Here is a 24317-nt window from a genome sequence, read left to right as displayed (position 1 = left end):
TAGAGTTTCATAGTTCTCTGTATAGACATCTTTCAAGTCCTTTGTTAGATAAATCCCAAGTATTTCATCTTCTTTGGCACTACTGTGAATGGGATAGAGTCCTTAATTGTTTTTTCAACTTGACAATTGTTGGTATATATAAAGGCTACGGATTTATGAATGTTGATTTTGTAACCGGAGACGCTGCTGTATTCCTTGATCACTTCTAAGCATTTTGTAGTAGAGTCCTTAGTGTTTTCCAGATATACAATCATATCATCTGCGACGAGTGAAAGTTTGATCTCTTCTGATGCTATATGGATACCCTTGATTGCCTTTTCTTCCCTATTGCGGTGGCTAAAACTTCCATTACAATGTTAAGAAGCAATAGAGACAATGGGTTCCTGATCTGAGTGGAAAGGATTCCAACTTAACTACATTCAATATGATATTGGCTATGGGTTTTCTGTAGATGGTCTCTATCAGTTTAAGAATTGTCCCTTCTATACCAATTTTCTTAAGTGTTCTGAACATGAAGCGATGCTGGATGTTATCAAAAGCTTTTTCTGCATCGATTGAGAAAATCATATGGTCTTTGTTTTTTAATTTGTTTATGTCCTGGATTACATTTATAGATTTACGTATATTGAACCAGCCTTGAGACCCTGGGATAAAACTGACTTGGTCATGATGTATAATTTGTTTGATGTGTTGCTGGATTCTGATTGTTAGGATCTTGTTGAATATTTTTGCATTTATATTCATTAGTGATATTGGTCTATAATTTTCTTTTCTTGTTGGGTCTTTTCCTGGTTTGGGGATCAGGGTGATGTTTGCTTCATAGAACGTGTTGGGTAGTCTTCCTTCTTTTTCTACCTTTTGGAACAGATTGAATAATATAGGTACTAATTCCTCTTTAAATGTTTGGTAGAATTCTGACGTGAAACCATCTGGTCCCGGGCTTTTCTTTTTAGGGAGGTTTTGTATGGTTGATGCTATTTCCGAACTTGATATGGGCCTGTTCAACATTTCCACTTGATTCTGGCTAAGTCTTGGAAGGTGACATGCTTCCAAGTATTGGTCAATTTCCTTTAGATTTTCATATTTCTGAGAATACAGTTTTCTGTAATGTTCATTAAGGATTTTTTTGATTTCTGAAGAGTCTGTTGTTATTTCATCTTTGTCGTTTCTGATTGATGAGATTAGAGATTTCACTCTTTTTTTCCTGATTAGGTTGGCCAAAGGTTTATCTATTTTATTGACCTTTTTGAAAAACCAGCTTTTTGATTTATTGATCTGTTGTATTATTCTTTTGTTTTCAATTTCATTTGATTCTGCTCTAATTTTGGTTATTTCTTTCCTTCTACTGGGTTTGGAGTTGGAATGTTATTCCTTTTCCAGTTGCTTGAGATGTCCCATTAAGTTGTTAACTTCCTCTCTTTCCGTTCTTTTGAGGAAGGCTTGCAGTGCTATAAATTTCCCTCTTAGAACTGCCTTTGCGGTGTACCAGAGGTTCTGATAGTTCGTGTCTTCATTGTTGTTTTGTTCCAAAAATTTGGCGATTTCTTTCTTAATCTCATCTCTGACCCAGCTATCATTCAGCATAAGGTTATTTAACTTCCATGTTTTTGTATGAGTATGCAGATTCCTGTTGTTACTCAGCTCAAGTTTTATTCCTTGGTGTCCCGAGAAGATGCATGGAATAATTTCTCTTCCTTTAAATTTACTGAGGTTAGACTTGTGACCTAAAATGTGATCGATTTAGGAGTAAGTTCCATGGGCTGATGAGAAATATGTGTATTCAGTTTTGTTGCAATGAAATGTTCTGTAGATGTCTGCTAAATCCAAATGTTGGATGGTCAGGTTTAAATCTAAGATTTCTTTGCTCAGCTTCTTATTGGAGGATCGATCCAACACTGTCAAAGGAGTGTTGAAATCTCCGACTATTATGGAGCTGGAGGAAATCAAGTTGCTCATGTCTGTTAGAGTTTCTCTTATAAATTGAGGTGCATTCTGGTTGGGTGCATAGATTTTAATAATTGAGATCTGATCATATTGAGTCTTACCCTTAACAAATATGAAGTGACCATTCTTGTCCTTACTTACTTTTGTTGGTTTAAAGCCTATTATATTTGCAACACCTGCTTTTTTCTGGTTACCATTTGCCTGAAATATGGATGACCATCCTTTCACCCTGAGTCTGTATTTGTCTTTTAAGTTAAGATGTGACTCTTGTATGCAACAAATATCTGGCCTGAGTTTTTGTATCCAATCAGCTAACCTATGCCTCTTTAGAGGAGAGTTTAAGCCGTTCACATTAATGGAGAATATTGATAAGTCTGGTGAAGTTTTGGGTATCGAGTTTTTCAAAAGTCCAGTGGGCATTTTTAATCCTTTTGCCAGTGTGGAAATTGGGGTTTGATCCCAAGTTTCTGAGTCAGTTTACTTTTATGGTATAGGATTGGGTTGGTCATTATGGTGGATAGGTCTGAGAATATCCTGAAGAGCTGGTTTGGTTATGGCAAATTTCTTCAACATATGAATGTCATTAAAGTATTTAATTTCTCCATCATAAATGAAACTCTGTTTAGCTGGATACAAGATCCAGTGTTGAAAGTTATTTTGCTTTAGGAAATTAAAAGTCAGTGACCAACCTCTTCTGGCTTGAAAAGTTTCAGCAGAGAGATCTGCAGTCATTCTAATATTCTTCCCTTTGAAGGTAATGGTTTTCTTTCTCCTGGCAGCTTTGAAGATTTTCTCCTTCATATTAGCTTTAGTGAAGTTAATTATGATATGCCTGGTGGATTTCTTATTGGGGTTGAGTCGTGCTGGGGTTCTGAAGCTGTCTGCTATCTGAATTTCGGAATCTCTAGGCATGTCTGGAAAACTCTTTCATAATTTCATGCAGAAGGGCCTCTGTGCCCAGCGAAGCCACTTCATCTGTTTCTGGAACTCCTATGATTCAGATATTCGCCTTCTTTGAATTATCCCAGAGCTCTCTGAGAGAATGATTTGTTTTTGCTCTCCATTTCTCTTCCTCTTTGAGAGTTTGGGAGCATTCAAAGGCTTTATCTTCTATGTCAGAAATCCTTTCTTCTGCTTGCTCCATTCTGTTGCTGAGGGATTCTACTGTACTTTTCATATCTTTGAGGGCTACAAATTCTTGCTTCAGTGTGTCTAAGTCTTTGATGTTTTTGTCTTTAAATTCATTAAATTCTTGAGACAACTTTTGAATTTCTTCTCGAATTCCTAATTCCACTTTTTTAATCTTGTCTGCAATCCAAATTCCGAATTCGATTTCTGACATCTCAGCCAGTTGTTTATGAATGGGATCTTGAATTGCATCTGCCATATCTTTCCTTGGTGGTGGGGTTTATGTATTCTGGTTATTCATGTTACCAGAGTTTTTCCACTGATTTCGCCCCATGGTTGTTTTACTCCCTTTGATTTTTTTTCCGCCGAGGCTTTGTCCAGGGCCCGTACAGTGTTGTGGCCTGAGAAACTGGGGCCCTGTCTGGTGTGGTGGGGCTAAGTGGTTCTTTCTTATTTTCAGCTGGTTTCTGTTCCACCCTAGTGAAACAGATACTCTGGATTGAAGTCTCAGCTGTGGAGAAATATCAGCAATTAAGTCACCCCACCCCCCAACTGGCAAACAATTGGAAAAGAAAAATCAAACCTTATTACCACCGTGCACCCAGGGCACCACCTGATTTGTCCTTAGGCGATTGGTTCAGTTCAAAAAGTCCAAATCAATTGTCTCAGTCTGCACCTGTCTCGGGTGAGAGAGTTAAGAGGTCTCTGGGAACTGGATCACAGGGGGTCTGGTGACTACTCTGGTGTGGCTTGCTCAAGTGCTGCGTGGAGTCAGGAGGAGCCACTCAGCCAATAGATCAGTCTGGGAAGGTTGATGCCTCCTTCCCCACCTTGCACCGCTGTCACACCCAGTCACTGATAGCCCTGCAGTTGGCTGACCCAGTTGCCTGTAGTGAATCGGTACTCCAGGAGTTTGCACCTGCCTGAATCACAAGGAAGTCTGCTAGGCCGTTGCGCTCTGCCTCTCTCTAGCAGGAGAAGGTGAGGCCTGACAACCTCAGGTGCTTGATGAAGGTTGAGGGTGTTTCACTCAGGTCCAGTCTTGCCCCTGATTAATGTTACTGACAGAACAGAACAGAGCAACTCTGCACTTCCCCTGCAGAAGAGAAGCTGAATTGAGTTCCAAATCAGCTTGTCTTTGCTCTTGTATTGTCTATAGGCTGACGATCCCCTGAGGGACAGGTGCATCTTAGGTTTAGTAAAGCGGACCTCTGGGTCAGCCCTGCCCTGGAATTTTCCCCAGTGTGCAAGTTGGAGTAGCCTCAGGCAAATCCTATACTCAGAGTCTCTGGTTGCCCAGGGAGAGAGGAAGTGTGGCTTTAGAATATTCGGTAGTAAGCCGTATTGCTAGCAAAAGAGGGCTGCTGTTCCATGGCTCATGCCTCCGCCGCTCCAGTGTAGCTCCCTTCCGGCCAACCGCCCTCTCTCCCGTACCCCAGAGTCTGCACCAACCGACTGCAGCCCAGCACTGTCTACACCCCTCGAGCAATCACCCAAGAGTCTGGACCCCTGGGGGACAGGCATCCAGACCTTAGAGTGAGAGCAGAGGGGAGTGCGGGGAGCGCTGGGAGCCTGGGGTTGCAGGCAGAGAACACACACAGCTTTACACAGTTTTATGCCTGGCCATACTGTCACCAAAAGACGGCTGTCGCACTGTGCCTCAGGGAACTGCCACTCCTGTGCGGTCCCCTCTCCACCGACTGGGACTGGCCTCCAGACCTCAGTGTGAGTAAAGGGGAGCACTGGGAGCTCAGAATTCCAGGTAGAGACTATATACAGTTTATACAGTTTTATGCCTGGCAGGAGGACACCGTGGCACCCTAGTAGGGGAGGTAGGTCCAGTTTTTAGAGGGTCTCTCCTGTGGAGTGTAGTTGGAGGACCTTTGAACTCTGCCCGATTGTTTGTGGGGCACTCTGAGCCATTCTCACGGGGGAGGGTTCTCCCATCCGCTTGGTGATGGATTTTGTACCTTTTGTTTGTATCCTTCTGGTCACAGCTTGCTTCAGTGGGGTTGACGTGCATTCTTCAACCTTCTCTCTTAGTGCAGCTCAAATCCACCAGGTTACTTGCTGAATTTTTGTTCTTTAACTCTCCTACTGGTCGGGAGCCTCTGTGAAAAGCTGGCTTCAGTCAGCCATCTTCTCCAATTTCGTGATTTCCTTCTTAATCTCATCTTTGACCCAGCTATCATTCAGCCTAAGATTATTTAGTTTCTATGACTTTGTTTGAATATGAAGATTTCTGTTGCTGTTTAGCTCACCTTTTATAGCATGGTGGTCCGAGAGGATACAAGGAATAATTTCTACACTTTTAAATTTGTTAAGGTTAAACTTGTGTCCTAGGCTATGATCTATTTGGAAGAATTATCCATGGGCTGATGACAAGGATGTATATTCAGTTTTACTAGGGTGAAATGTTCTGTAGAGGTCTGTAAAGTCCATTTGTTCTAGGGTCTGGTTTAAGTCTATTATTTCTTTGTTTAGTTTCTTCTTGGAGGACCTATAAAAAAAGGAAAGAAAACTGTCAAAGGGGTGTTAAAATGTCCAACTATTATAGTGCAGGAAGATTTCAAGTTGTTCATATTCATTAAGGTCTGCTTTATGAATTGAGAAGCATTCTGGCAGGGTGCATAAATGTTAATTATTGAAATCTCTTCAGTTTGGGTGTTTCCCAACAATTGTATCTCCTTTGTCATTTCTTGGGGGGGGGGTTGATCTACTCTGGTTATTTATGTTGCCAGCATTCTTTTGTTATGTCCACCCCATGTTTATTTTCCACCATTTCTTTATTAGGACTGGTAGGGTGAGATTGAATTGGGTTTCTCAGGTAGTAGAGATAGCCCCTTACCAAAGCTCTAGGCTTTGTAATTGTGGCTTATCTCCTACAACCTTACAGAGGCCACTTTCAGAGTTTTGATTGGAGACTCTGAGGACCTACTTGGTGAGAGCTATCTAGCTAGCTCTATTTTGATATCAGCCCACCTCTACCCTATCCTAAGAAACCACAGTATTAGGTTTAACTCTCAACTGTGAAGAGATAGAGTAGACAGTCCCAGACATGGGATCCAATTAAATTGTCTCAGTCAGTGCAAACCCTGCTCAACAGAGAGGGATTCAAGGGTCTCCAACAGCACAATTGTAACCAGGCATCCACACTCACCCACCAGACTCAGTCCACACTGATCTGTCCAAAACTGTCAAAGGGGTGTTAAAATCTCCAACTATTATAGTGCAGAAAGATATCAAGTTGTTCATATCCATTAAGGTCTGCTTTATGAATTGAGAAACATTCTGGTAGGGTGCATAAATGTTAATTATCAAAATCACTTCATGTTGGGTGCTTCCCTTGACAAATATGTAGTGACCTTCTGTATCTTTCTTTACCTTTGTTAGTTTAAAGCCAATTGTATCTGCTACTAAAATTACAACCCCTGATTTTTCCTGGGTTTTATTTGCCTGTCTTATACAAGTCCATCCCTTTACCCTGAGTCTATTTTTATCCTTCAAGGTAAGGTGAGATTCTTGTACACACCAGATATCCGATCTGAGTTTATGTATCCAGTCAGCCAGCCTGTGCCTCTTTAGAGGACAATTGAAACCATTCATATTAATTGAGAGACTTGATAAGCCTGGTTGCGTTTTGGGTGTCATGATTTTTGAATGTCCATGGGACATTTTTAATCCTTTCAACCCTGTGGAAGTTGGGTTCATTGCAAAATTTCTGGGTGAGTTTACTTTGGAGGTAGAGCATTGCGCTGGCCATTGTGGAGGATGGGTGTGAGAATATCCTGGAGTACTAGTTTAATTATGGCAAATTTCTTCAACATGTCTATGTCATTAACCTCTTTTCTTTCTCCATCACAAATGAAACTCAGTTTAGCTGGATACAGGATCCTGGGCTGGGAGTTGTTATGTTTTAGGAGATTGAAGGTTGATGACCATCTTCTTCTGGCTTAAATCTTTTCAGCTGAGAGATCTGCAGTCATTCTGATACTTCTCTATTTGTAGGTGATGTTTTTCTTATGTCTGGTTGCTTGCAGAATTTTCTCCTTCATCTTAACTTTGGCAAAGTTAATCACAATGTGTCTAGGAGATGCTTTATTTGGATTGTGTCTTGCGGGGGTTCTGAAACCATCTGCTATCTGAAGTTCTGTATCTCTTGCAATGCTTGGGAAATTCTCCTCCGTGCTCTCTTGGAGTAGAGCATCTGTATCTTTAGGATCATTCTCTACTTCTGTAATTCCTAGAAGATGTATGTTGAATCTTTTCGAGTAACCCCACAGCTCCCTCAGGGAATGATCAGTTTTTGTTCTCCATTTGTCTGCCTCTTTGAGTGTTTGGGAACATTCAAAAGCTTTGTCTTCAGTTTCAGAGATCCTTTCTTCTGCCTGGTCCATTACTGAGCGATTCTACTGTATTTTGGAGCTCCTCAACTAACATTTTTGTTTCCTTGAGCTCTGCTATCTCTTTTCTCATTATGTTCATATCTTTGGTGACTTGGGCTTTAAGTTCATTAATTTCTTGAGACCACTTTAGACTACTCTTTGGAATTTAATTTATATCTTTTCTTCCATTCTATTTATCTTATTTGCAATCCATTTTCTGAATTTGATTTCTGACATTGCTGCCATTTGTCTATTCATGACATCTTCAGTTGCATCTCCTTTGTCATTTCTTGGTGGGGGGGGTTGATCTACTCTGGTTATTCATGTTGCCAGAGTTCTTTTGTTGGGTCTGCACCATGTTTATTTTCCACTGTTTGATTATTAGAACTGGTAAGGTGAGATTGAATTGGGGTTCCCAAGTATTAGAGATAGCCCCTTACCAAAGCTCTAGGCTTTGTAATTGTGGCTTATCTCCTACAACCTTACAAAGGTCCCTTTCTGAGTTTTGCCAGAGACTCTGAGGACCTACTTGGTGAGATAGTGCAAGCTAGCTCTGTTTTGATATAGCCAACCTTTACCCTATCCTAAGAAACCACAGTATTAGTTTTAAATCTTAACTGTGAAGAGATAACAACAGCTGTGGTGCCCAGCCCCCACCCTTCATTTCTTTTCCTCAATAGAACTTTAAAGCTCAAACTGTCCCCAGGTGCCCAGCCCCAGACACGGGTTCCAATTAAATTGTCTCAGTGCAAACCCTGCTCAACAGAGGAGGTTCAAGGGTCTCCAACAGCACAATTGGAGCCAGGGATCCACACTCCCACCTGCCAGACTCAGTCCACACTATTGCCTGCTTCTTCATTCACAGGTCTAGTTGGAGACAGGGGCCTAAGCACCAGTCTCAGTCCACACCCAGATAGCCTCTGCTTGCCAGACCATCTGGAGTCAGGGGACCATGCCCCCACCCTCCAGTCTCAGTCTACTGCCTAGAAAGCCTCTATTCCCAGGCTCTGTTAGACTCAGGGCATCACACTCTGCCCGCAGCTCTCAGTCCTCACCTGGCAAGCCTCTGCGCACAGGGGACCAGGCCGTATTCCTCAGAGGACCAGGCCCTAGACCTCCGGTCTTGGTTCATACCCAGTGAGCCACTGTTCCAGGGTTCTGTTGGAATCAGGGGACCCATGCCCTTGCTCTCTGGTCTCAGTCCATGCCTAGCAAACCTCTGCTCACCAGCCCAGCAGGGGCTGGAGGACAAGCCCTGTTTGCCAAACTCAGTCTACACAGAGCAACTACTCTTCTGCTTTGGGTGCTGTCAGAGCCAGGGGTTCTGCACCCTGTCCTGCCAGACATAGCCCAAACTGATGGTCAACACCACCACTGGCCAGGCATAGTTATAACCAGGGGATTACTCCTCCTCCTGCAGAGTGTCCCCTTTTTCCCACCCCCTCTTTCTTCCCACGTTATGCCCAGATCTCTCAGGACAAGACCAAACACTCTATGCCCTGCAGGGGGTAGGGGGGCAGAACTTCAGACCACCATGCAAGGGGGAAAATGTGTACTGGGAGTTTGGACTTGTGAGGGAAAATACCTGTTAAATTTAATGCCTGGTGGAGTGATGTCTAGGTTCATAAGTGGGACCTCCCTGGAGAAAGAGAACTGGAGTTTAGTGGCTCTCTCCAGCAAGGTAAAATGAGAGGTCTTTTGTTTCCTGTTCATTCACAGATAGCCTGTGGAAGACCTTCTGCTTGGGGTGGGAGTATCTCCTGTCCTCTAGTTGATAGGTTTGGTACCTGTAATTTGTTTTCTTGAATGCTCTTCCTTGGAGTTACAGCTTGCCGAACTTCTTTCTTGGCTCAGCTCTCTACCTTTGGCTTCATAGAGTTCGATTCCATTCAGTTTTTCTTCCTCTGCTTAGGGTTGCTACCAGTTGGCCATCTTCCCAGAATTCCCGATGTATGAGAGCAAAATATTTTAAAGATGTCTATTTTGAGTGAAATATCCTGGTTTTCTTTCATTTCAAGCCTAATAATTATTAATGTAGCTAAGATGTATCTCATTTTGGCATTCTATTACTGTATGGAGTTCACCTATTCTATTTTTCAAGTAAATAAATAAATAAATAAAAATACCAAGAGTGGGGGCAGCGCCTGTGGCTCAGTGAGTAGGGTGCCGGCCCCATATGCCGAGGGCGGAGGGTTCAAACCCAGCCCCGGCCAAACTGCAACAAAAAAATAGCCGGGCGTTGTGGCGGGCGCCTGTAGTCCCAGCTACTCGGGAGGCTGAGGCAAAAGAATTGCTTAAGCCCATGAGTTGGAGGTTGCTGTGAGCTGTGTAAGGCCACGGCACTCTACTGAGGGCCATAAAGTGAGACTCTGTCTCTACAAAAAAATAAATAAATAAAAATAAAGAAAGAAAGAAAACCTTAAAAATAAAATAAAATAAAATAAAAAAAATACCAAGAGTGGGACATGTTGATGGTGTTCTTACCATGAGTTTAGATACTAAGATAAGCATTATAACTACATGAGTGGTCCCTAGTGGGGATAAGACCGATGCTTAGGAGGCATTTTGGATAGTTTTTAGTCATTTTTGTTATTGTCATGAAACTGAAAGCATATTGGAGTTTTAAATAGCCAGTTCTCAGGTGGTCAGACAGAATTGAAAGTCACACCACTAACAAACATAGGGTCCCCAAAACAGGGTGAATGTTCTTTGTCCCACCCTAGATCAATCCTATTATCTATGGGGTTAGGACCAAGAGAGTAAGGAACAAGTTTCTGAAATGGTTTAGTTTTCCAAAGCCTCTAGACTAGATTATTTTTGTTGGTGAGTAACATCAGAAAAAATCATTATATTATGTATCTTAGAATGTGTGATTCTTTGTTAAGCTGTCTAAATGAAAAAATAGATGTCTGATGCAAATTACCTATCAATTCACTAACTTTAAATCCTCAAAAAAGTATACAATTGATTATTTGTAAGAACAGTATTCTATATAATACATCTTTAAGCACATATATTATGTATCGGGCAAGATTCTATATTAATTGGTCTATAAAATGTTGTGATCAGAGGTTTGTAGGAACCAAATCCTACATTTTCTTTGGTAGTAATGAATGGTTCTATATTTGCTAATCGGTGTTTCATGGCAGCTTTATAAAACATCAATACTGAAAATAATGCAAATTGAATCAGAGAGCGAGAGAGAGGTATCATGGATCATTTGCCTTTCTATGCCAGGATTATATCACTTAACATAATGTCCTCTAGGTTTATCCATGTTTGCAAACAAATAATAGGATTTATCTCTTTTTAAAGGCAGAATAGAATTCTATATATATATATAGCACATTTCTTTGCTCCCTCTTTTACCTGGGGGGAACTCTGGGGAGAAGGGGATCTCTCCTGGTATGGGCATTGTACTGTGCCATGTTGGGGAGGGGGGAGTCACATGAATAAGCTAAATGGTTTTTTTCTCCATTTTCAGTGTGTATTTTTCTAATCACGTGCTCCACCAGGGTGCTGCAACTTCTCCTTGGATTCTGGAGTTCTTACAAAGGTATCCCCCCTACCCCATGGATGGTTGTTAAATCTGTGTTTTATGGGGGGAAGAGGACTGTGACCTTCTGTTCTTCCATCTCGTGAGCCTAAAACTCATTTTTCTGCCATCCCAATGGTTCTCTCTTCCTGAACCAGATCCAGATTATAAACTAGAATCTTTAGAGACCTTTCATCCTTTTCAAAAGTGACTCTAGGGATTTTCGATTGAAAGCTCCTCTTAGGTAAACATCAGTATCATCATAAAGACGGACTGTACTGAAACAAAACAGACAAGATTTGATCTTGGTGCTAAACCTGGTGAGTCTTCCCTCTCTCCTAGCTCAGACGGGCATACTTGAAAGAGTGATGGGCAAGGAAATAGAGGGATAGAAAGATATAGAGGAGAAAGAGAAGATAAAAAACTTTGAGGACAGGAGATTAAATATGAAGCTTAGAGAATAAATAATATCAAGGAGAAGAAAGACTGTTATAAACATTCCACAGTTTTTCTCCAGCAAGTAACATTTTCTGTTCTTAGCTTTGCTTCGTTTCAAATGTTTCCTATTTCCCTCTACGAGTCCCCTATTTTCCCAACCATATTGTATTGCACATTCCAATAGGTGTTTATTATGGACCCTTTTCTTGTCTTTGGTTCCCTCAAATCAATGTTTAGATAATACCCTAATTGTCTTCTTGAAACTGTACTTCTAATCATTACTGCTCTTCTGGAATCTTCTAATGATCAAAAGAGACTTTATACTACAAAACAATTGCACATCATGAATAACTTTATGCTTTGAAAATACTCCTCTAACAATCAGAGGATAGATGCTCCTCTAACAATTGCTGTTCTTATGTCACAATGAAAATATACAGGAAAAACTTAAAATTCAGTGCTCAGAATATTTTTTTCTCCCTAGTCTTTTCTTCAATGTATTTGCTATATATTTTAAATACTGAAAATCCCAGTTGCCTCAGATTTAAAATAAAGATATTGACATTTTTTGTTCAAATAAATGTGAGTTTCAATGAGATTATGGGTTTGAAAGTGTGTGAGAGGAGATTTGCATATGGCAGAAATAAAACGTGAGTCATCTTTTCCTTATTTCTGGTTGCTTTCCACTCTAATTGATTATTTTATACTCTACTCCCCCCCCAGTTCTATAACTATAAGCATTTCAATCATCTAATGAGTCATTTAAACTATTTCAGTCAAAGGCCCTTTGTAAAATGGAGTTAAATATGTTCTATATGAATTTATTTTCATTTGTAGAATTTCTAACATAGCTTTGCAAGTAGTTGGCACCGCCTAGAGTAAATGGTAGTTGATGCTACCACTTTGACAGATTTATTTTGTTGCTTTTAATAATAGCAATAAATAAATATTAACAAATGAGACATTTTTAATCCTTTAAAAATGAGTTTTGAACTGAAGGACTTTATGTTAAGTGATATAAGCCAAGCACAGAAAGACAAATACTGCATATTTTCTTTCCTATTTGGAAGTTAAAAAATAGATTTCATAGAGGTAGCAAGAAAAATGATAGTTACCAGAGGCTGGGAAAGGTGGGAGTAGGGAGATGAAGAGAGGTAATTTAATGATTACAAAAATACTGTTTGAAAAATCAAGTTCTGGGCAATGCCTGTAGCTCAGTGGGTAGGGCTCCGGCCCCATATACCGAAGGTGGCGGGTTCAAACCCCAGCTCCGGCTGAACTGCAACAAAAAAAATAGCCGGATGTTGTAGTAGGTGTCTATAGTCCCAGCTACTCATGAGGCTGAGGCAAGAGAATTGCCTAAGACCAGGAGTTGCAGGTTACTGTGAGTAGAATGACACCATGGCACTCTACCAAGGGCGATAAAGTAAGACCCTTTCTCTACAAAACAAACAAACAAAAAAAAAAAAAAAAGAAAGAAAGAAAAATTAAGTTCTACTATTCAACACTACAGTAGAGCAATGCAATTAGAAAGGAATTTATAGAGTATTTAACAAAAGCTAGAGAATATTCTTCAGCACAAGGAAATGGCATATGCTTGGGATGATGGCTATCCAAATTACCTTGATTTGAACATTGAATGTATATGCATTCATCAAAACATCACATGTGCCCTAGAAGTATGTACAACTATTATGTATCAATAATTTTTAAATGTTGCCTGTACTGAACAATTTTTAATAGTTTTAATAACATTTCAATGAATCTGAGTGTTCATTAATATCTTATTACCCATGTTGTGTGTTAACTCCTGCTGTTACCATCTATCCAAATGAAACCGACAGAAATTACCATTTCTGAGGCCTATGAGAACTCTATGTATGACCAAACTGAAAATTAATTTTGTCAGTGATGATGAGAGGAGGCAACTTTGAAGTAGATACTAAGACAAAATATTAACATAACATCAGTGATGAAACCATTACAAATTGATAAAGAAAACACTAACAAATTTCCACTGCATTACTTCTTCTAAAGTCCTCTCATTGAGAATTTGTATTTTCATATTGTCCTTTATGTAGTACATTTGAATTGTGTGAATAAACTGAAGGATAAAATGAATGCAATTGTATGATGCCCTGATTTTCTTTAGATTTCCACCACTTAAAAATAAACTGCTGCCCTGAAGATTGACAAATATACATTTGTAAAGACCATGGACATTTGCATTTCAAGGCAGGATGGTCCTTCCCAATGAAACCCAGTTTCACCCCTCCTCCTTCTCATTGCTCGGGATCCCAGGACTAGAATCACTGCACATCTGGATCGGCCTTCCCTTCTGCGCTGTGTACATGACAGCACTCATAGGGAACGTCACTATTCTGTTGGTGATCAAGATGGACAGCACCCTGCACCAGCCCATGTTCTACTTCCTGGCCATGTTGGCTGCCATTGACCTGGGTCTCTCAACAGCAACTATCCCTAAGATGCTTGGGATTTTCTGGTTTAGCCTCAGGGAGATCATCTTTGGTGCCTGCCTCATCCAGATGTTTTTCATCCACAACTTTACTGGCATGGAGTCAGCAGTCCTCTTGGCAATGGCTTATGACCGCTACGTGGCCATCTGCCACCCACTTCGATATGGAACCATCCTCACCAATAAGGTTGTTTCTGTGATTGGCCTTGGTGTGTTAGTGAGGTCATTTATTTCTGTTATTCCGTTTGTATTTCTCATTTTGCGTCTGCCTTTCTGTGGGAATCGTGTCATTCCCCACACCTACTGTGAGCACATGGGTCTTGCTCGTCTGTCCTGTGCCAGCATCAAGATCAATATCATCTATGGCTTGGCTGCTATTTCAATCCTGGTGTTTGACATCGTAGCCATTGCCCTTTCTTATGTGGAGATACTCCGTGCAGTTTTCCGTCTTCCTTCCCATGAAGCCCGACTCAAGTCCCTCAGCACATGTGGTTCTCACGTTTGTGTAATCCTTGCCTTCTATACCCCAGCCCTCTTTTCCTTCATGACACATCGCTTTGGCCAAAATGTGCCCCGCTATATGCACATACTCCTGGCCAATCTTTATGTTGTAGTGCCGCCAATGCTCAATCCTGTCATCTATGGGGTCAGAACCAAACAGATCTATGACCGTGTGAGGAAAATCATATTACAAAATAAGGAATTTAAACAGAACAGCACCTAATACATATAACATGGACCTTTTGTGTGAGAAATCCTTCATTATATTAAGTAAATTTAAATATATTCAGAATGGATTATTAAACAGTTGTGCATGTATACAATGGAGTACTATTAATTCATTAAAAGATGAAGATTTTGCATCTTTTGTATTTACTCTGAATGGATTTGGATTACAGTCTCCTTAATAAAGTGTCATAAGAATGGAAAAGTAAGTATCCCATGTACTCAATACTGTGCTGAAACTAGTATATCAACAACTACAGCCCCACATTAGAGAAAAACAGAATTAAATTCAAGAAGGGGAGAGGGGGAAGGGGGCAGATGGTTCTCAAGTTCTGACATAACCAGTAGAGTGTAGGGGTATATGGCACATTACCTGGGCAAAGGACTAAACTTCAACTGGACATTCCCTTATGAACACAAACAATGTAACCTAGTCATGTGTACCCTCATAACAATCTGAAATAAAAAAAATACATATACTTAACAGACAGGTTTATTTATTTGGTTCCCTACTCTAACTATATTCCTGTGTTCAGAAATCAAAGCATCAGCTTTATTATCCAATTCATGTGATAAATGACAGCCAATTTTTTGTACAGAATTTTTGATGAGTGGTGACAATGGCAGGGTTTTAAAGAGCTCAATGTACTTTTGTACACTCTTCATTTTATATCACTCATGAGGATGTTTCTAAGTTTTTCTTTCTTTATCTGCAAACCTCTATGCCTTTCTATATTTTTACTTTGCATGTCCCTCCTAAGGCTCCATTTTATTCTCCATCTCCAGAAATATCAGTCATTTTCATTCCATCGTCAGAATATCATGTATCTTCAAATTTCATCATAAACTTTGTCAATATTCAAAATTGTGCCATGGATTACATATGTGGTACAGATTTTGTACATGGAAAGAAAGTAAGAAAATAAATGGAACCACAAATAATTTTCATACAAATTTTTGTCCAAGGTTTGCCACAAATATATTTAGCTTGTTATGGACCAAGCTATGGTTTAAATATTTAAAACACAAAACAAACGAACTAACAAACAAGCAAAAACCGCTTACAGTCTAGAGTTATTGGCTGCTTTTCCTTCCATAATTTTGTTTTCTAACTTATTTTCCAAAGTCTTTTGTGATTATTTTCTTCTTTGTTCTGTCTTCATTTATATCATCTTAACATTAAATAAAACTCAGGTTCAGTCCTAGTCCTGTCTCTAATATATGTTTCAATGATCCTCAATTTCTTTATTTTATATTTATTGTCATAATTTCTATTTCATAGATTAAGATAGATTAAGCATGAAGGTGGTAATGATATGATTCTAAAGTAATTTGTATGTATTTATAGAAAATACAAAATAGTTGTCAGCTATTAGTAGTGCCATTGTTATTCTTGTATTACAATCATTTCCTTTTTTATTCTGCATATTTATAAGATTAATTCTATTAAGTATGTTTACATATTTCCATTTTTATATCACCCTCAAATAAAATTCCCTGAAGTTGTGACCCAACTAAAGTACAATTAGTGTTAAGTATAGTACATATTTATATGCACTGATATACACAGACATAAGCAAGAGACTGATATACAAGTAAGTCATAGAAATTTTATGAAAATATCATGGGTTTCTTGAAGTTCTTGTTCAAGGGAAATTGAAAAAATGCAAATTTCCTCCATGCCAATGCAAATGAACTCTCTCTCCCTCTCTCCCTCTCTCACTATCTATCTATATCTATCTACCTATGTTTTTTTGAGACAGGGTGTCGCTCTGTTACTCAGGTTAGAAGGCAGTGAATTTCACTGCCTAGAGGTAAAAGTGATATAAGAGAACTTTCTCTACATTCTCTTATAATTAATTTTATAATCATGAACACCTCTTCAAATTTCCATCAACATCTCCTTAAACAGTGCCCTTTAAATCATCATCTTCTATTACTCTCAAGATCCCTTATTTCTATTTTTTCCATGACAATTATTTTTGTTAAAGAAGGAAAGATAAAACATTTTTTAAAATCATTTGCATTGTAACTTATTCAATCTCATCATGATGTTACAATAAACTTGTATTAATCTAAATGGTCTATACCTTATTGTGCTGCAAATTCTCCTGCATTAATCGAATCCTTTTTTAAAAAAAAAACTGGATTCTGAAGCAATATTGAAACTCTCAACTTCAGAGATCATATGACATGAGGCTCTGTTTCTCTTTGGTCTTTTCTCTTCCCTATTTCTCTAGTCCTCACCTCTCTCACCTTTTAATTCTCACTTTGTACCTTTCTAATGCTCTCATCTGCCCTCTTTACTCATTGCACTATTCTTTCTCAAACACACCTCTGTGTGTGTGATAAGCAGTGTTCTTATATTAATTCAAATACAAGTTGTTAATATTTTCATGTGCAATGTTTTGTTTTAGGCTAGTTAAAATATTTGCCTACCCAAGTGTAAAGTATAAAAGTATATTATACATTGAAGCGATTTCTGTATATTTTTAAAATAATCACAAATTTTTAAACAGTAAGAGTCAAAGTGTGATCACATTTTGTACCTTTTTTCATTTTCCCTTCAATTTGGGCATTTTGTAATTCCAATCTAGGGGGAGGAATAAAAATAGAAAACAAAGAGAACAACATAGAAAATCTTGTTTTTTGTTATTCTAGCATAGCAAAACACGTTTACATATTTCTTCAATATTGGGCAAATTTTCCTTACAAATGTGATGCTACTGAATGGTATGGAGGGATAGGCTGGTGAGGGGTGAAAGCAGATTTGGAGAAACCATGAAGAAAATATAGATGATAATTTAATCTGCTCGAGAAAAATGTTCTCTATGCATTCTTCTTCATGCTATGAACTGCAATGAAGATAATCTTTGAGCTGTATTTTTTTATTTTTCTTTTGCAGTTTTTGGCCAGGGCTGAACCTATTACCTCCAGCATATGGGCCCGAAGCCCTACTCCTCTGAGCCACAGACACCACAGACACCACCCCTAAGCTGTATTTTGTTTTAAGCTTTTGGGAAGAAAGGAAATCACACCCTCATTTCTATTAAGTCAGAAAAAAATGTGGGTTGATCTGCATGAATAGAGGATCTGGAACAGATTTACAGAATGGTTACTGGTATTTAGCACGGAACAGCAAAAGCAACAAACAATAACAGAGATTCCTGAGTTTCACAGTGTTGCAAAAGAGGGTGGAATTTGTGAAGGTTTGAAATATTTCAAGTACATTCCATTTGGAACCTCAAAGTAGCATAGAAAATTGTGTTTAGAAGAATAGAGGGAAGACACGTAGAAGAGATCATTTGGATTATTTAGATGGGAATTAGACCACTAGAATCCACAACTTAAAAAGACTAGTGATAGAAGGGAATAAATTGATTAAGGCATGTCTTCAAAAGTGCAGCATTACAGATGAGTTTAGATAATACTTTAGGAAATGAAAGAGAATATTAAATGAGTGCTCATATATCTGTTATGCGAGTGTACTAGAGATTTAAACTAAAATGACTTTCTTGTGAAAAATAAAACAAACAATATTTGCTTCCTGGTTTAATTTATAATAAGAAAGCAAATGGTTTAAATATCTGAGAGAGAGCTTTGCATTTTAATACTTAATAGTACTACCAGATGCCTGATAATTGACCATAACATGTGGAAGGGGAGGGGGTACCGTGGATACCATCCCTCCCTCATCCCACCCAATCACTCTCTAATTTTACTCTCTGGAGATATTCTCTTTTACAATCATCTGAATATGTGAATTTTTACATCATTGTCATTTAATTCCATATCATTGTATGATGGGTTTATTCAAAAGGAACTGATTCTTTTCAAACTAGATTGATTGATTGTCTACAATACATATGAGGATTAAAATTAATGTATATCAATTTTTTTGTTGTTTTTCTCCCTCTCTCTGCTCCCCATCTAAATTATATTAATATTGACCCAGACTTGCTTTCCTTTTACCTTTCTAAATGTAAAGATGTGTGTGTGTGTGTGTGTGTGTGTGTGTCTTTCTCTCTATATAAATGATATTGTTTGTTGTCTTTACACAGTTAAGTAATGTAATTTGACCTTTTATTAATTCTGTTTAAACATATATGTTGATATGTCACTTGGTACATTTGGAAGATGTTACACTTTTCTTTAGACTGGCATTTTTCATATCCACAAATGTAGTATTTCAGCTTATTTTATTTTTATGACTTCTTCAATTAATTTAAATTAAATTACATTGAAAGGCAGTGATATTAACACTGCATGGAGATGATATGGAAGTTTTAGTCTTATTTAATAACCTTCATATCTTAACAAATTTTTGATAAGTGCTAAGAAATAAATATGGATATTGGGGATACACAATCTTAAATCTGCATTGCTATAATATCTAATAAGATCAACATGTGAAATTTACCTAGAAGGAGATTTTGTTTCATCTTATATGAATACATCTTGGTTGCATTATTTCTGTGTTTCAGCCTTGCTTCCTATTGATAATATATTTGTTGAAGGGATGTGTTTTGAGGGGCGTCAGCCTCTACATCAAAACCTCTATATCTGGTGCAAAAAGTGAGATCTTTCCCAGGAGACTCTAAGGTGTTAGTACTAGTTCATAGAAGGGATTTAAGTTGGCTGTGATTTCATACACACTCCCAAGGGCCCTATAGTGATAGAATAAAGCTCCCTTTCCTTAGAGCTCTCAGAACTCATGCCTTTTGGAGGTGAGTTTCCCATTGAATGTGTGATGGAGGGGGATAGTGATTACACATGCTCCACCAACAGTTGAAAGGAAGCACATAGCTGAGCATATTAAACCAATATTCTATAGATCACTATTGTAGAAAGATTTTTTTGTCTGAAAGAGGTCATTATTGCATCACGCTGTGACTTTTAAATTTTTGAAGTAAACATTTAGTGGGAACTTAAAGTAGTGCTGTAAAGGTTAACTTTCATTTAGAATAACTCATGTTAATATAAGTTTAATAATATTAATAATAATAGTAATAAAAGTAAATAAGATTATCAGAGGACCAGGATTAAGTGTACATTTATGAAGTTTATTACAAAGAAGTAGGCAGATAAATAAAAATGAGATGGACTTCACAATAATCTTCCAGGATTTACAGGTTGGGAACTTTCTATTCTTAAATGTGATTAATAAAACACTTCTCAATATTGGAAGTTTTCCCTCTTATTTTTCTCTGTACTGAATTAAAGGTGAGACTGACTTTCCTTTTTCCTTCCTTCCATCTTTTTTCCATCTTTCATTTTCTTTTCCCCTCATTTCTTTTTCCTTCTTTCCTTCCTAAATATTCTCCATTCCTCCTTTCTCTTATACAGAACTATATATATATATATATATATATATATATATTTATGAAACAATAAAGGGAAGGAGAAAGGAGGGGAGGAAGAAAGGCTGGGTCACAACTGCAGTATGGTAAATCAGGAACACAGATCTTCCAGCCTGACGAACTTAACTGTCCATTGACACTGTCTCTTCTTTATTTCTCTAAAAATCTCCTTTCAAGGAGTCTCTTCAATGTCCCATGCAATGAGGGATACTACATACAATTATTGTATGCCTTGATACATTCCTGGGAATTTGTTTACCAGTACAGTTTGGACTTTGTGGGTTAATTCCCATTAGAATACCAATGACAAGGAGATGCATTTCTCTCCTGATGTGACTTTCCTCCAGAAGATAATTTACAGCTGTAGTGTTTCTCTTCTTTGTGCAACTATTTTGATATTTGAGGTACAATACACTATGTTTATGAAGGTATATGAGTAAACATGAAAGGATGAATTGATAAAGTTTCACTCCTAATTCTGGGTTATGAGTTTCTAAATTAGTATCATTCAAATTATGAATACTAAAAAAACATATTCAAGCTCTCTGTTGGATTTTGTACCATTGTGTCCAGTTTCATCTGTGGTTTTGTGCATACTGTCAAGTTCTAGGTGCAGGTATTGGTGTGTGTCTTTCAGTGATTTTGTAATGATGTTTCTTTAATTAAGGTTTGAGATGTCTTCAAAGAAGACTGACATCTCAATATGACTGAAATTCTTTTGAAATTTATTCTAGGTTTTACATGTGGGTTGAGCAAATGAGTATAAGATAATAGTTTTCTAAAACCTTAGAGGAAGACCTTTCACAATGTTAATGTCCTTATACTTGAAAAATGCACAGTCTGTGCCAAATGCTCAATCATTCTCCCAGTCTGACTTGAGACTCATGTTTTAGCACTACATTTTTAAAGAGAAAAATACAGAGATAGAAATTAAGCTGGTTGGAGAGTTATTGAGCCAAGCATTCTTACATCTTCACTTTCCTTGTAGAGGGGCCAGCTGCTTCTCTTCTCATCAATGGCAAGATGGTCCGCTCCAACACTACCACTTTCCACCCAGACACCTTTTTCCTTATAGGCATTCCCGGACTCGAGGATTTCCATGTCTGGATTTCTCTGCCATTTTGCTCTGTGTACTTAGTGGCTCTTCTGGGCAATGCTACAATTCTACTAATCATCTGGTCTGAGCGTACTCTGCGGGAGCCTATGTTCTATTTTCTAGCTATCTTATCAGGTATAGATCTAGCTCTCTCCTCAACCTCAGTGCCACGAATGTTGGGCATCTTCTGGTTTGGTGCACATAACATTGGCTTTGGAGCCTGTGTGGTCCAGATGTTTCTGATACACACCTTCACAGGAATGGAGTCTGCAGTCTTACTGGCCATGGCCTTTGACCGCTATGTGGCCATCTGTGCACCACTGCATTATACCACTGTTCTCACACCCCGGGTGCTGGCAGGCATTGGTTTGGGTATTATAATGCGTCCAGTCGTGCTCATGCTGCCCATTCTCTACCTAACCCATCGTCTGCCCTTCTGTGAGGCTCGCATTATTGCCCACTCCTACTGTGAGCACATGGGCATTGCCAAGTTGGCCTGTGCTAATATTCGCATCAATGCCATTTATGGGCTATTTGTGGCTTCTTTCCTTATTTTAGATGTGGCTCTCATTGGAATCTCCTACATGTGCATTCTCCGAGCTGTTTTTCGCCTCCCATCTCGAGATGCTTGTCATAAAGCACTGAACACGTGTGGCTCACATGTGGGGGTTATGTGTGTTTTCTATACACCGTCCCTCTTTTCCTTCCTCACCCACCGTTTCGGCAAAAGAATTCCCCGTTACGTGCACATCCTTGTTGCCAACCTCTATGTGGTCATCCCACCTGCCCTCAACCCTATAATCTATGGTGTGAGAACCAAGCAGATTCGTGAGGGCGTTGTCCATGCTGTCACCTCAAAGTAGGGTCACTTGTTTTGTCAAGTTCCTGCTGGTGTGAAAATAACCGACAGAAGTCAATTTTGACAAATCGCTATGAAGTTCTTTTTATATGAACTCCATTCAAAAACTCTGCAGACCCCAATTTAACAAATTTTGGAGAATGTTTTCTGATCGTAAATGTCCATGTTCTCTTCATGTTGGTGGTACATGTTCATTCTTCTGACTATTAGGTTATCTTAAGGTTGAAGAAGATATTCCCTTGAAAGCCCTGTCAGTTTTTAGCCATAGAGATGATGTGAAACTCCCTTTCTCTGTATTGGGAAATAGGATATTATGCCAGCAAGGCACGATTAGTTGACTACAACTACCTTGAATTTCACAACAAGCCCTGCAAAACCCAAAAAATAAAGAAACAAAAACCTTCTTGGATTCAAATGTAAAATTAAAAAGATCTAAGAAAGCTATTACCCAGTTACAACCTAACAATAGGGGGAAGTGGGAAAAGGAGGGGAGGGAGGGGGATCGGTGGGATCATACCTGTGGTGCATCTTACAGGGGTATTTGTGAAACTTGGTAAATGTAGAATGTAAATGTTTTGGCACAGTAACTGAGATAATGCCAGGAAGGCTATGTTAACCATTGTGATGAAAATGTGTCAAATGGTCTATGAAGCGAGTGTATGATGCCCCATGATCATATCAATGTACACAGTTATGATTTAATAAAAATAAATAAATAAATAAATAAATAAATAAATAAAATTAAAAAGATCTAGGTAGAATTCTCATTTACAAACCTAAATGCATCATACCTCTATGAGGGCATCATTGGGATATTTAGCAAAGTTTTAAAAAATGTATTCTATTTTGTTTTAACATCTTTTTGTTTGTTTTTATTTTTCATAAAATCCTGCAGGCATCACATGCCCTCATTGCCATATTGCCTTCCTTTCTGGAGCTACATGATGTGAAAGTCAGAAAAAAAGGGTACTTGTGGGAAAGAATAAAAATTGTGTTTATAAGAGGAGCTTAAATGTACAGAATTTAACATATGATTTTAATCATTGTGTGTGTGTGTATGTGTGTATGTTTAATTCATTTTGGCAACTGTCTAGCTAACTTTATGGGCTACTTTCTTTACTTCAAAGACCTGCTTATTTATAGAAAACAATATGCATTCATCTTTTGAGGGATTAATGCTTTGCAAAAGTAGATGAATCTCAGATTATTTAATGACAAATAAATTGTCAAATTCATCTATGTTATGTGAATTTACAAGTGTACATACTTTGTGTAAGTTTATAAAGCCATAAACATAGGTGGTCACATGCAGTATTTTTTATCATTTTTCCTGGATTTGCCATTGGAAGAATCTGATGTACACAGAAAATGTTGAAACAATAAAGAAAAGAAAAGAAAATGATAAAATAAAAGAACAAGTTGACTTCTGAGGAGGCTAGGAACTATTTTTCTGGTGGCATGTTCACTGTGTGATAGTCCAGAATTACTTTACAATTTTGAGGCATGACTAAAAGATACAGAAGGCAAATGATTAGGGTTCCGAAAAATCAAAGGTAGTTTTTATTTTCTTCAAGCTTCAGGGCTAGAGATTTCAGGAAAAAATTCTTTAATGACTTAAGGGAGTGTAACACAAGTATATGTAAATATGGTTCTCTGAAGAATTTATTTCCTGTGGTCTTAAGGAATTTCTCTTTTCTCCTAGAGAGAGGAACATGAACATAAAAAGTGTTCTGTAAATTTTTGTCAAAGGCACAAGCAGCAGCATTCTTGTTAGTGTTTTTCTTACCTTACACATAGTATCTCACTTTAATTTTTCCTCAAATCTAACAGTATTTACGATAAAGCACATACATAAAGATCAGCTTTTAAAGTTCATAATTTGTGCATTTCATTTTATAACCTAACTTTAAACTTACTTCCAGGAAGTGACCTTCCCACTCCAAGTACCACATAACATTCCTAATTCCATTATACAAAAAAACGAAATTCACGGTGTTCTTTGTTCACAGGGAACGTTTACACTTATTTCCTGTTAGTCTCCGAGGACTGATGTGTTATCCTACATGTAATGATATCCTCTGTTAAAACTATGACAGTTATGATTTCTTGTTCTATGAAGAGCTTTTCTTTTACTTTCAAAGCCTTTTTTTCTCCTCTAACCACGTGCTATGCTTTTTAAATTTTTCCATGTCTTGCAATCACATAAAAAAAGAAAATTCAATAGCAAAACTATTAGAGATTTTTCTCTAAGTCCACTTTTCTCTTTCCTATTAACCTACATAACCCCCAGAGCAGGATGTTTAGAGTTCTAGTAATATGGAGATAAGGTTCTAAAAAACGTATTTCTAAGCAAAAATATTATTTTTCATA

The 24317-nt window shown here is 38.2% G+C and overlaps 2 protein-coding genes across 2 annotated transcripts; both read left to right on the top strand.

The window, feature by feature from the left end:
- Window positions 1–13670: 13670 nt before the first annotated feature.
- Window positions 13671–14630, top strand: LOC128565599 (olfactory receptor 52E2-like). The gene has a single exon (XM_053562179.1). It carries the CDS (start codon window positions 13671–13673, stop codon window positions 14628–14630), a length of 960 nt encoding a protein of 319 aa, XP_053418154.1.
- A 6385-nt stretch (window positions 14631–21015) lies between these two features.
- Window positions 21016–21951, top strand: LOC128565868 (olfactory receptor 52J3-like). Its single transcript, XM_053562604.1, has one exon. It carries the CDS (start codon window positions 21016–21018, stop codon window positions 21949–21951), a length of 936 nt encoding a protein of 311 aa, XP_053418579.1.
- The last annotated feature ends 2366 nt before the right edge of the window (window positions 21952–24317 follow it).

The sequence above is a fragment of the Nycticebus coucang genome, chromosome 14 (assembly GCF_027406575.1).
Source record: "Nycticebus coucang isolate mNycCou1 chromosome 14, mNycCou1.pri, whole genome shotgun sequence".
Taxonomy (NCBI): Eukaryota; Metazoa; Chordata; class Mammalia; order Primates; family Lorisidae; genus Nycticebus; species Nycticebus coucang.
This window is presented reverse-complemented; position numbering and strand designations above follow the sequence as displayed.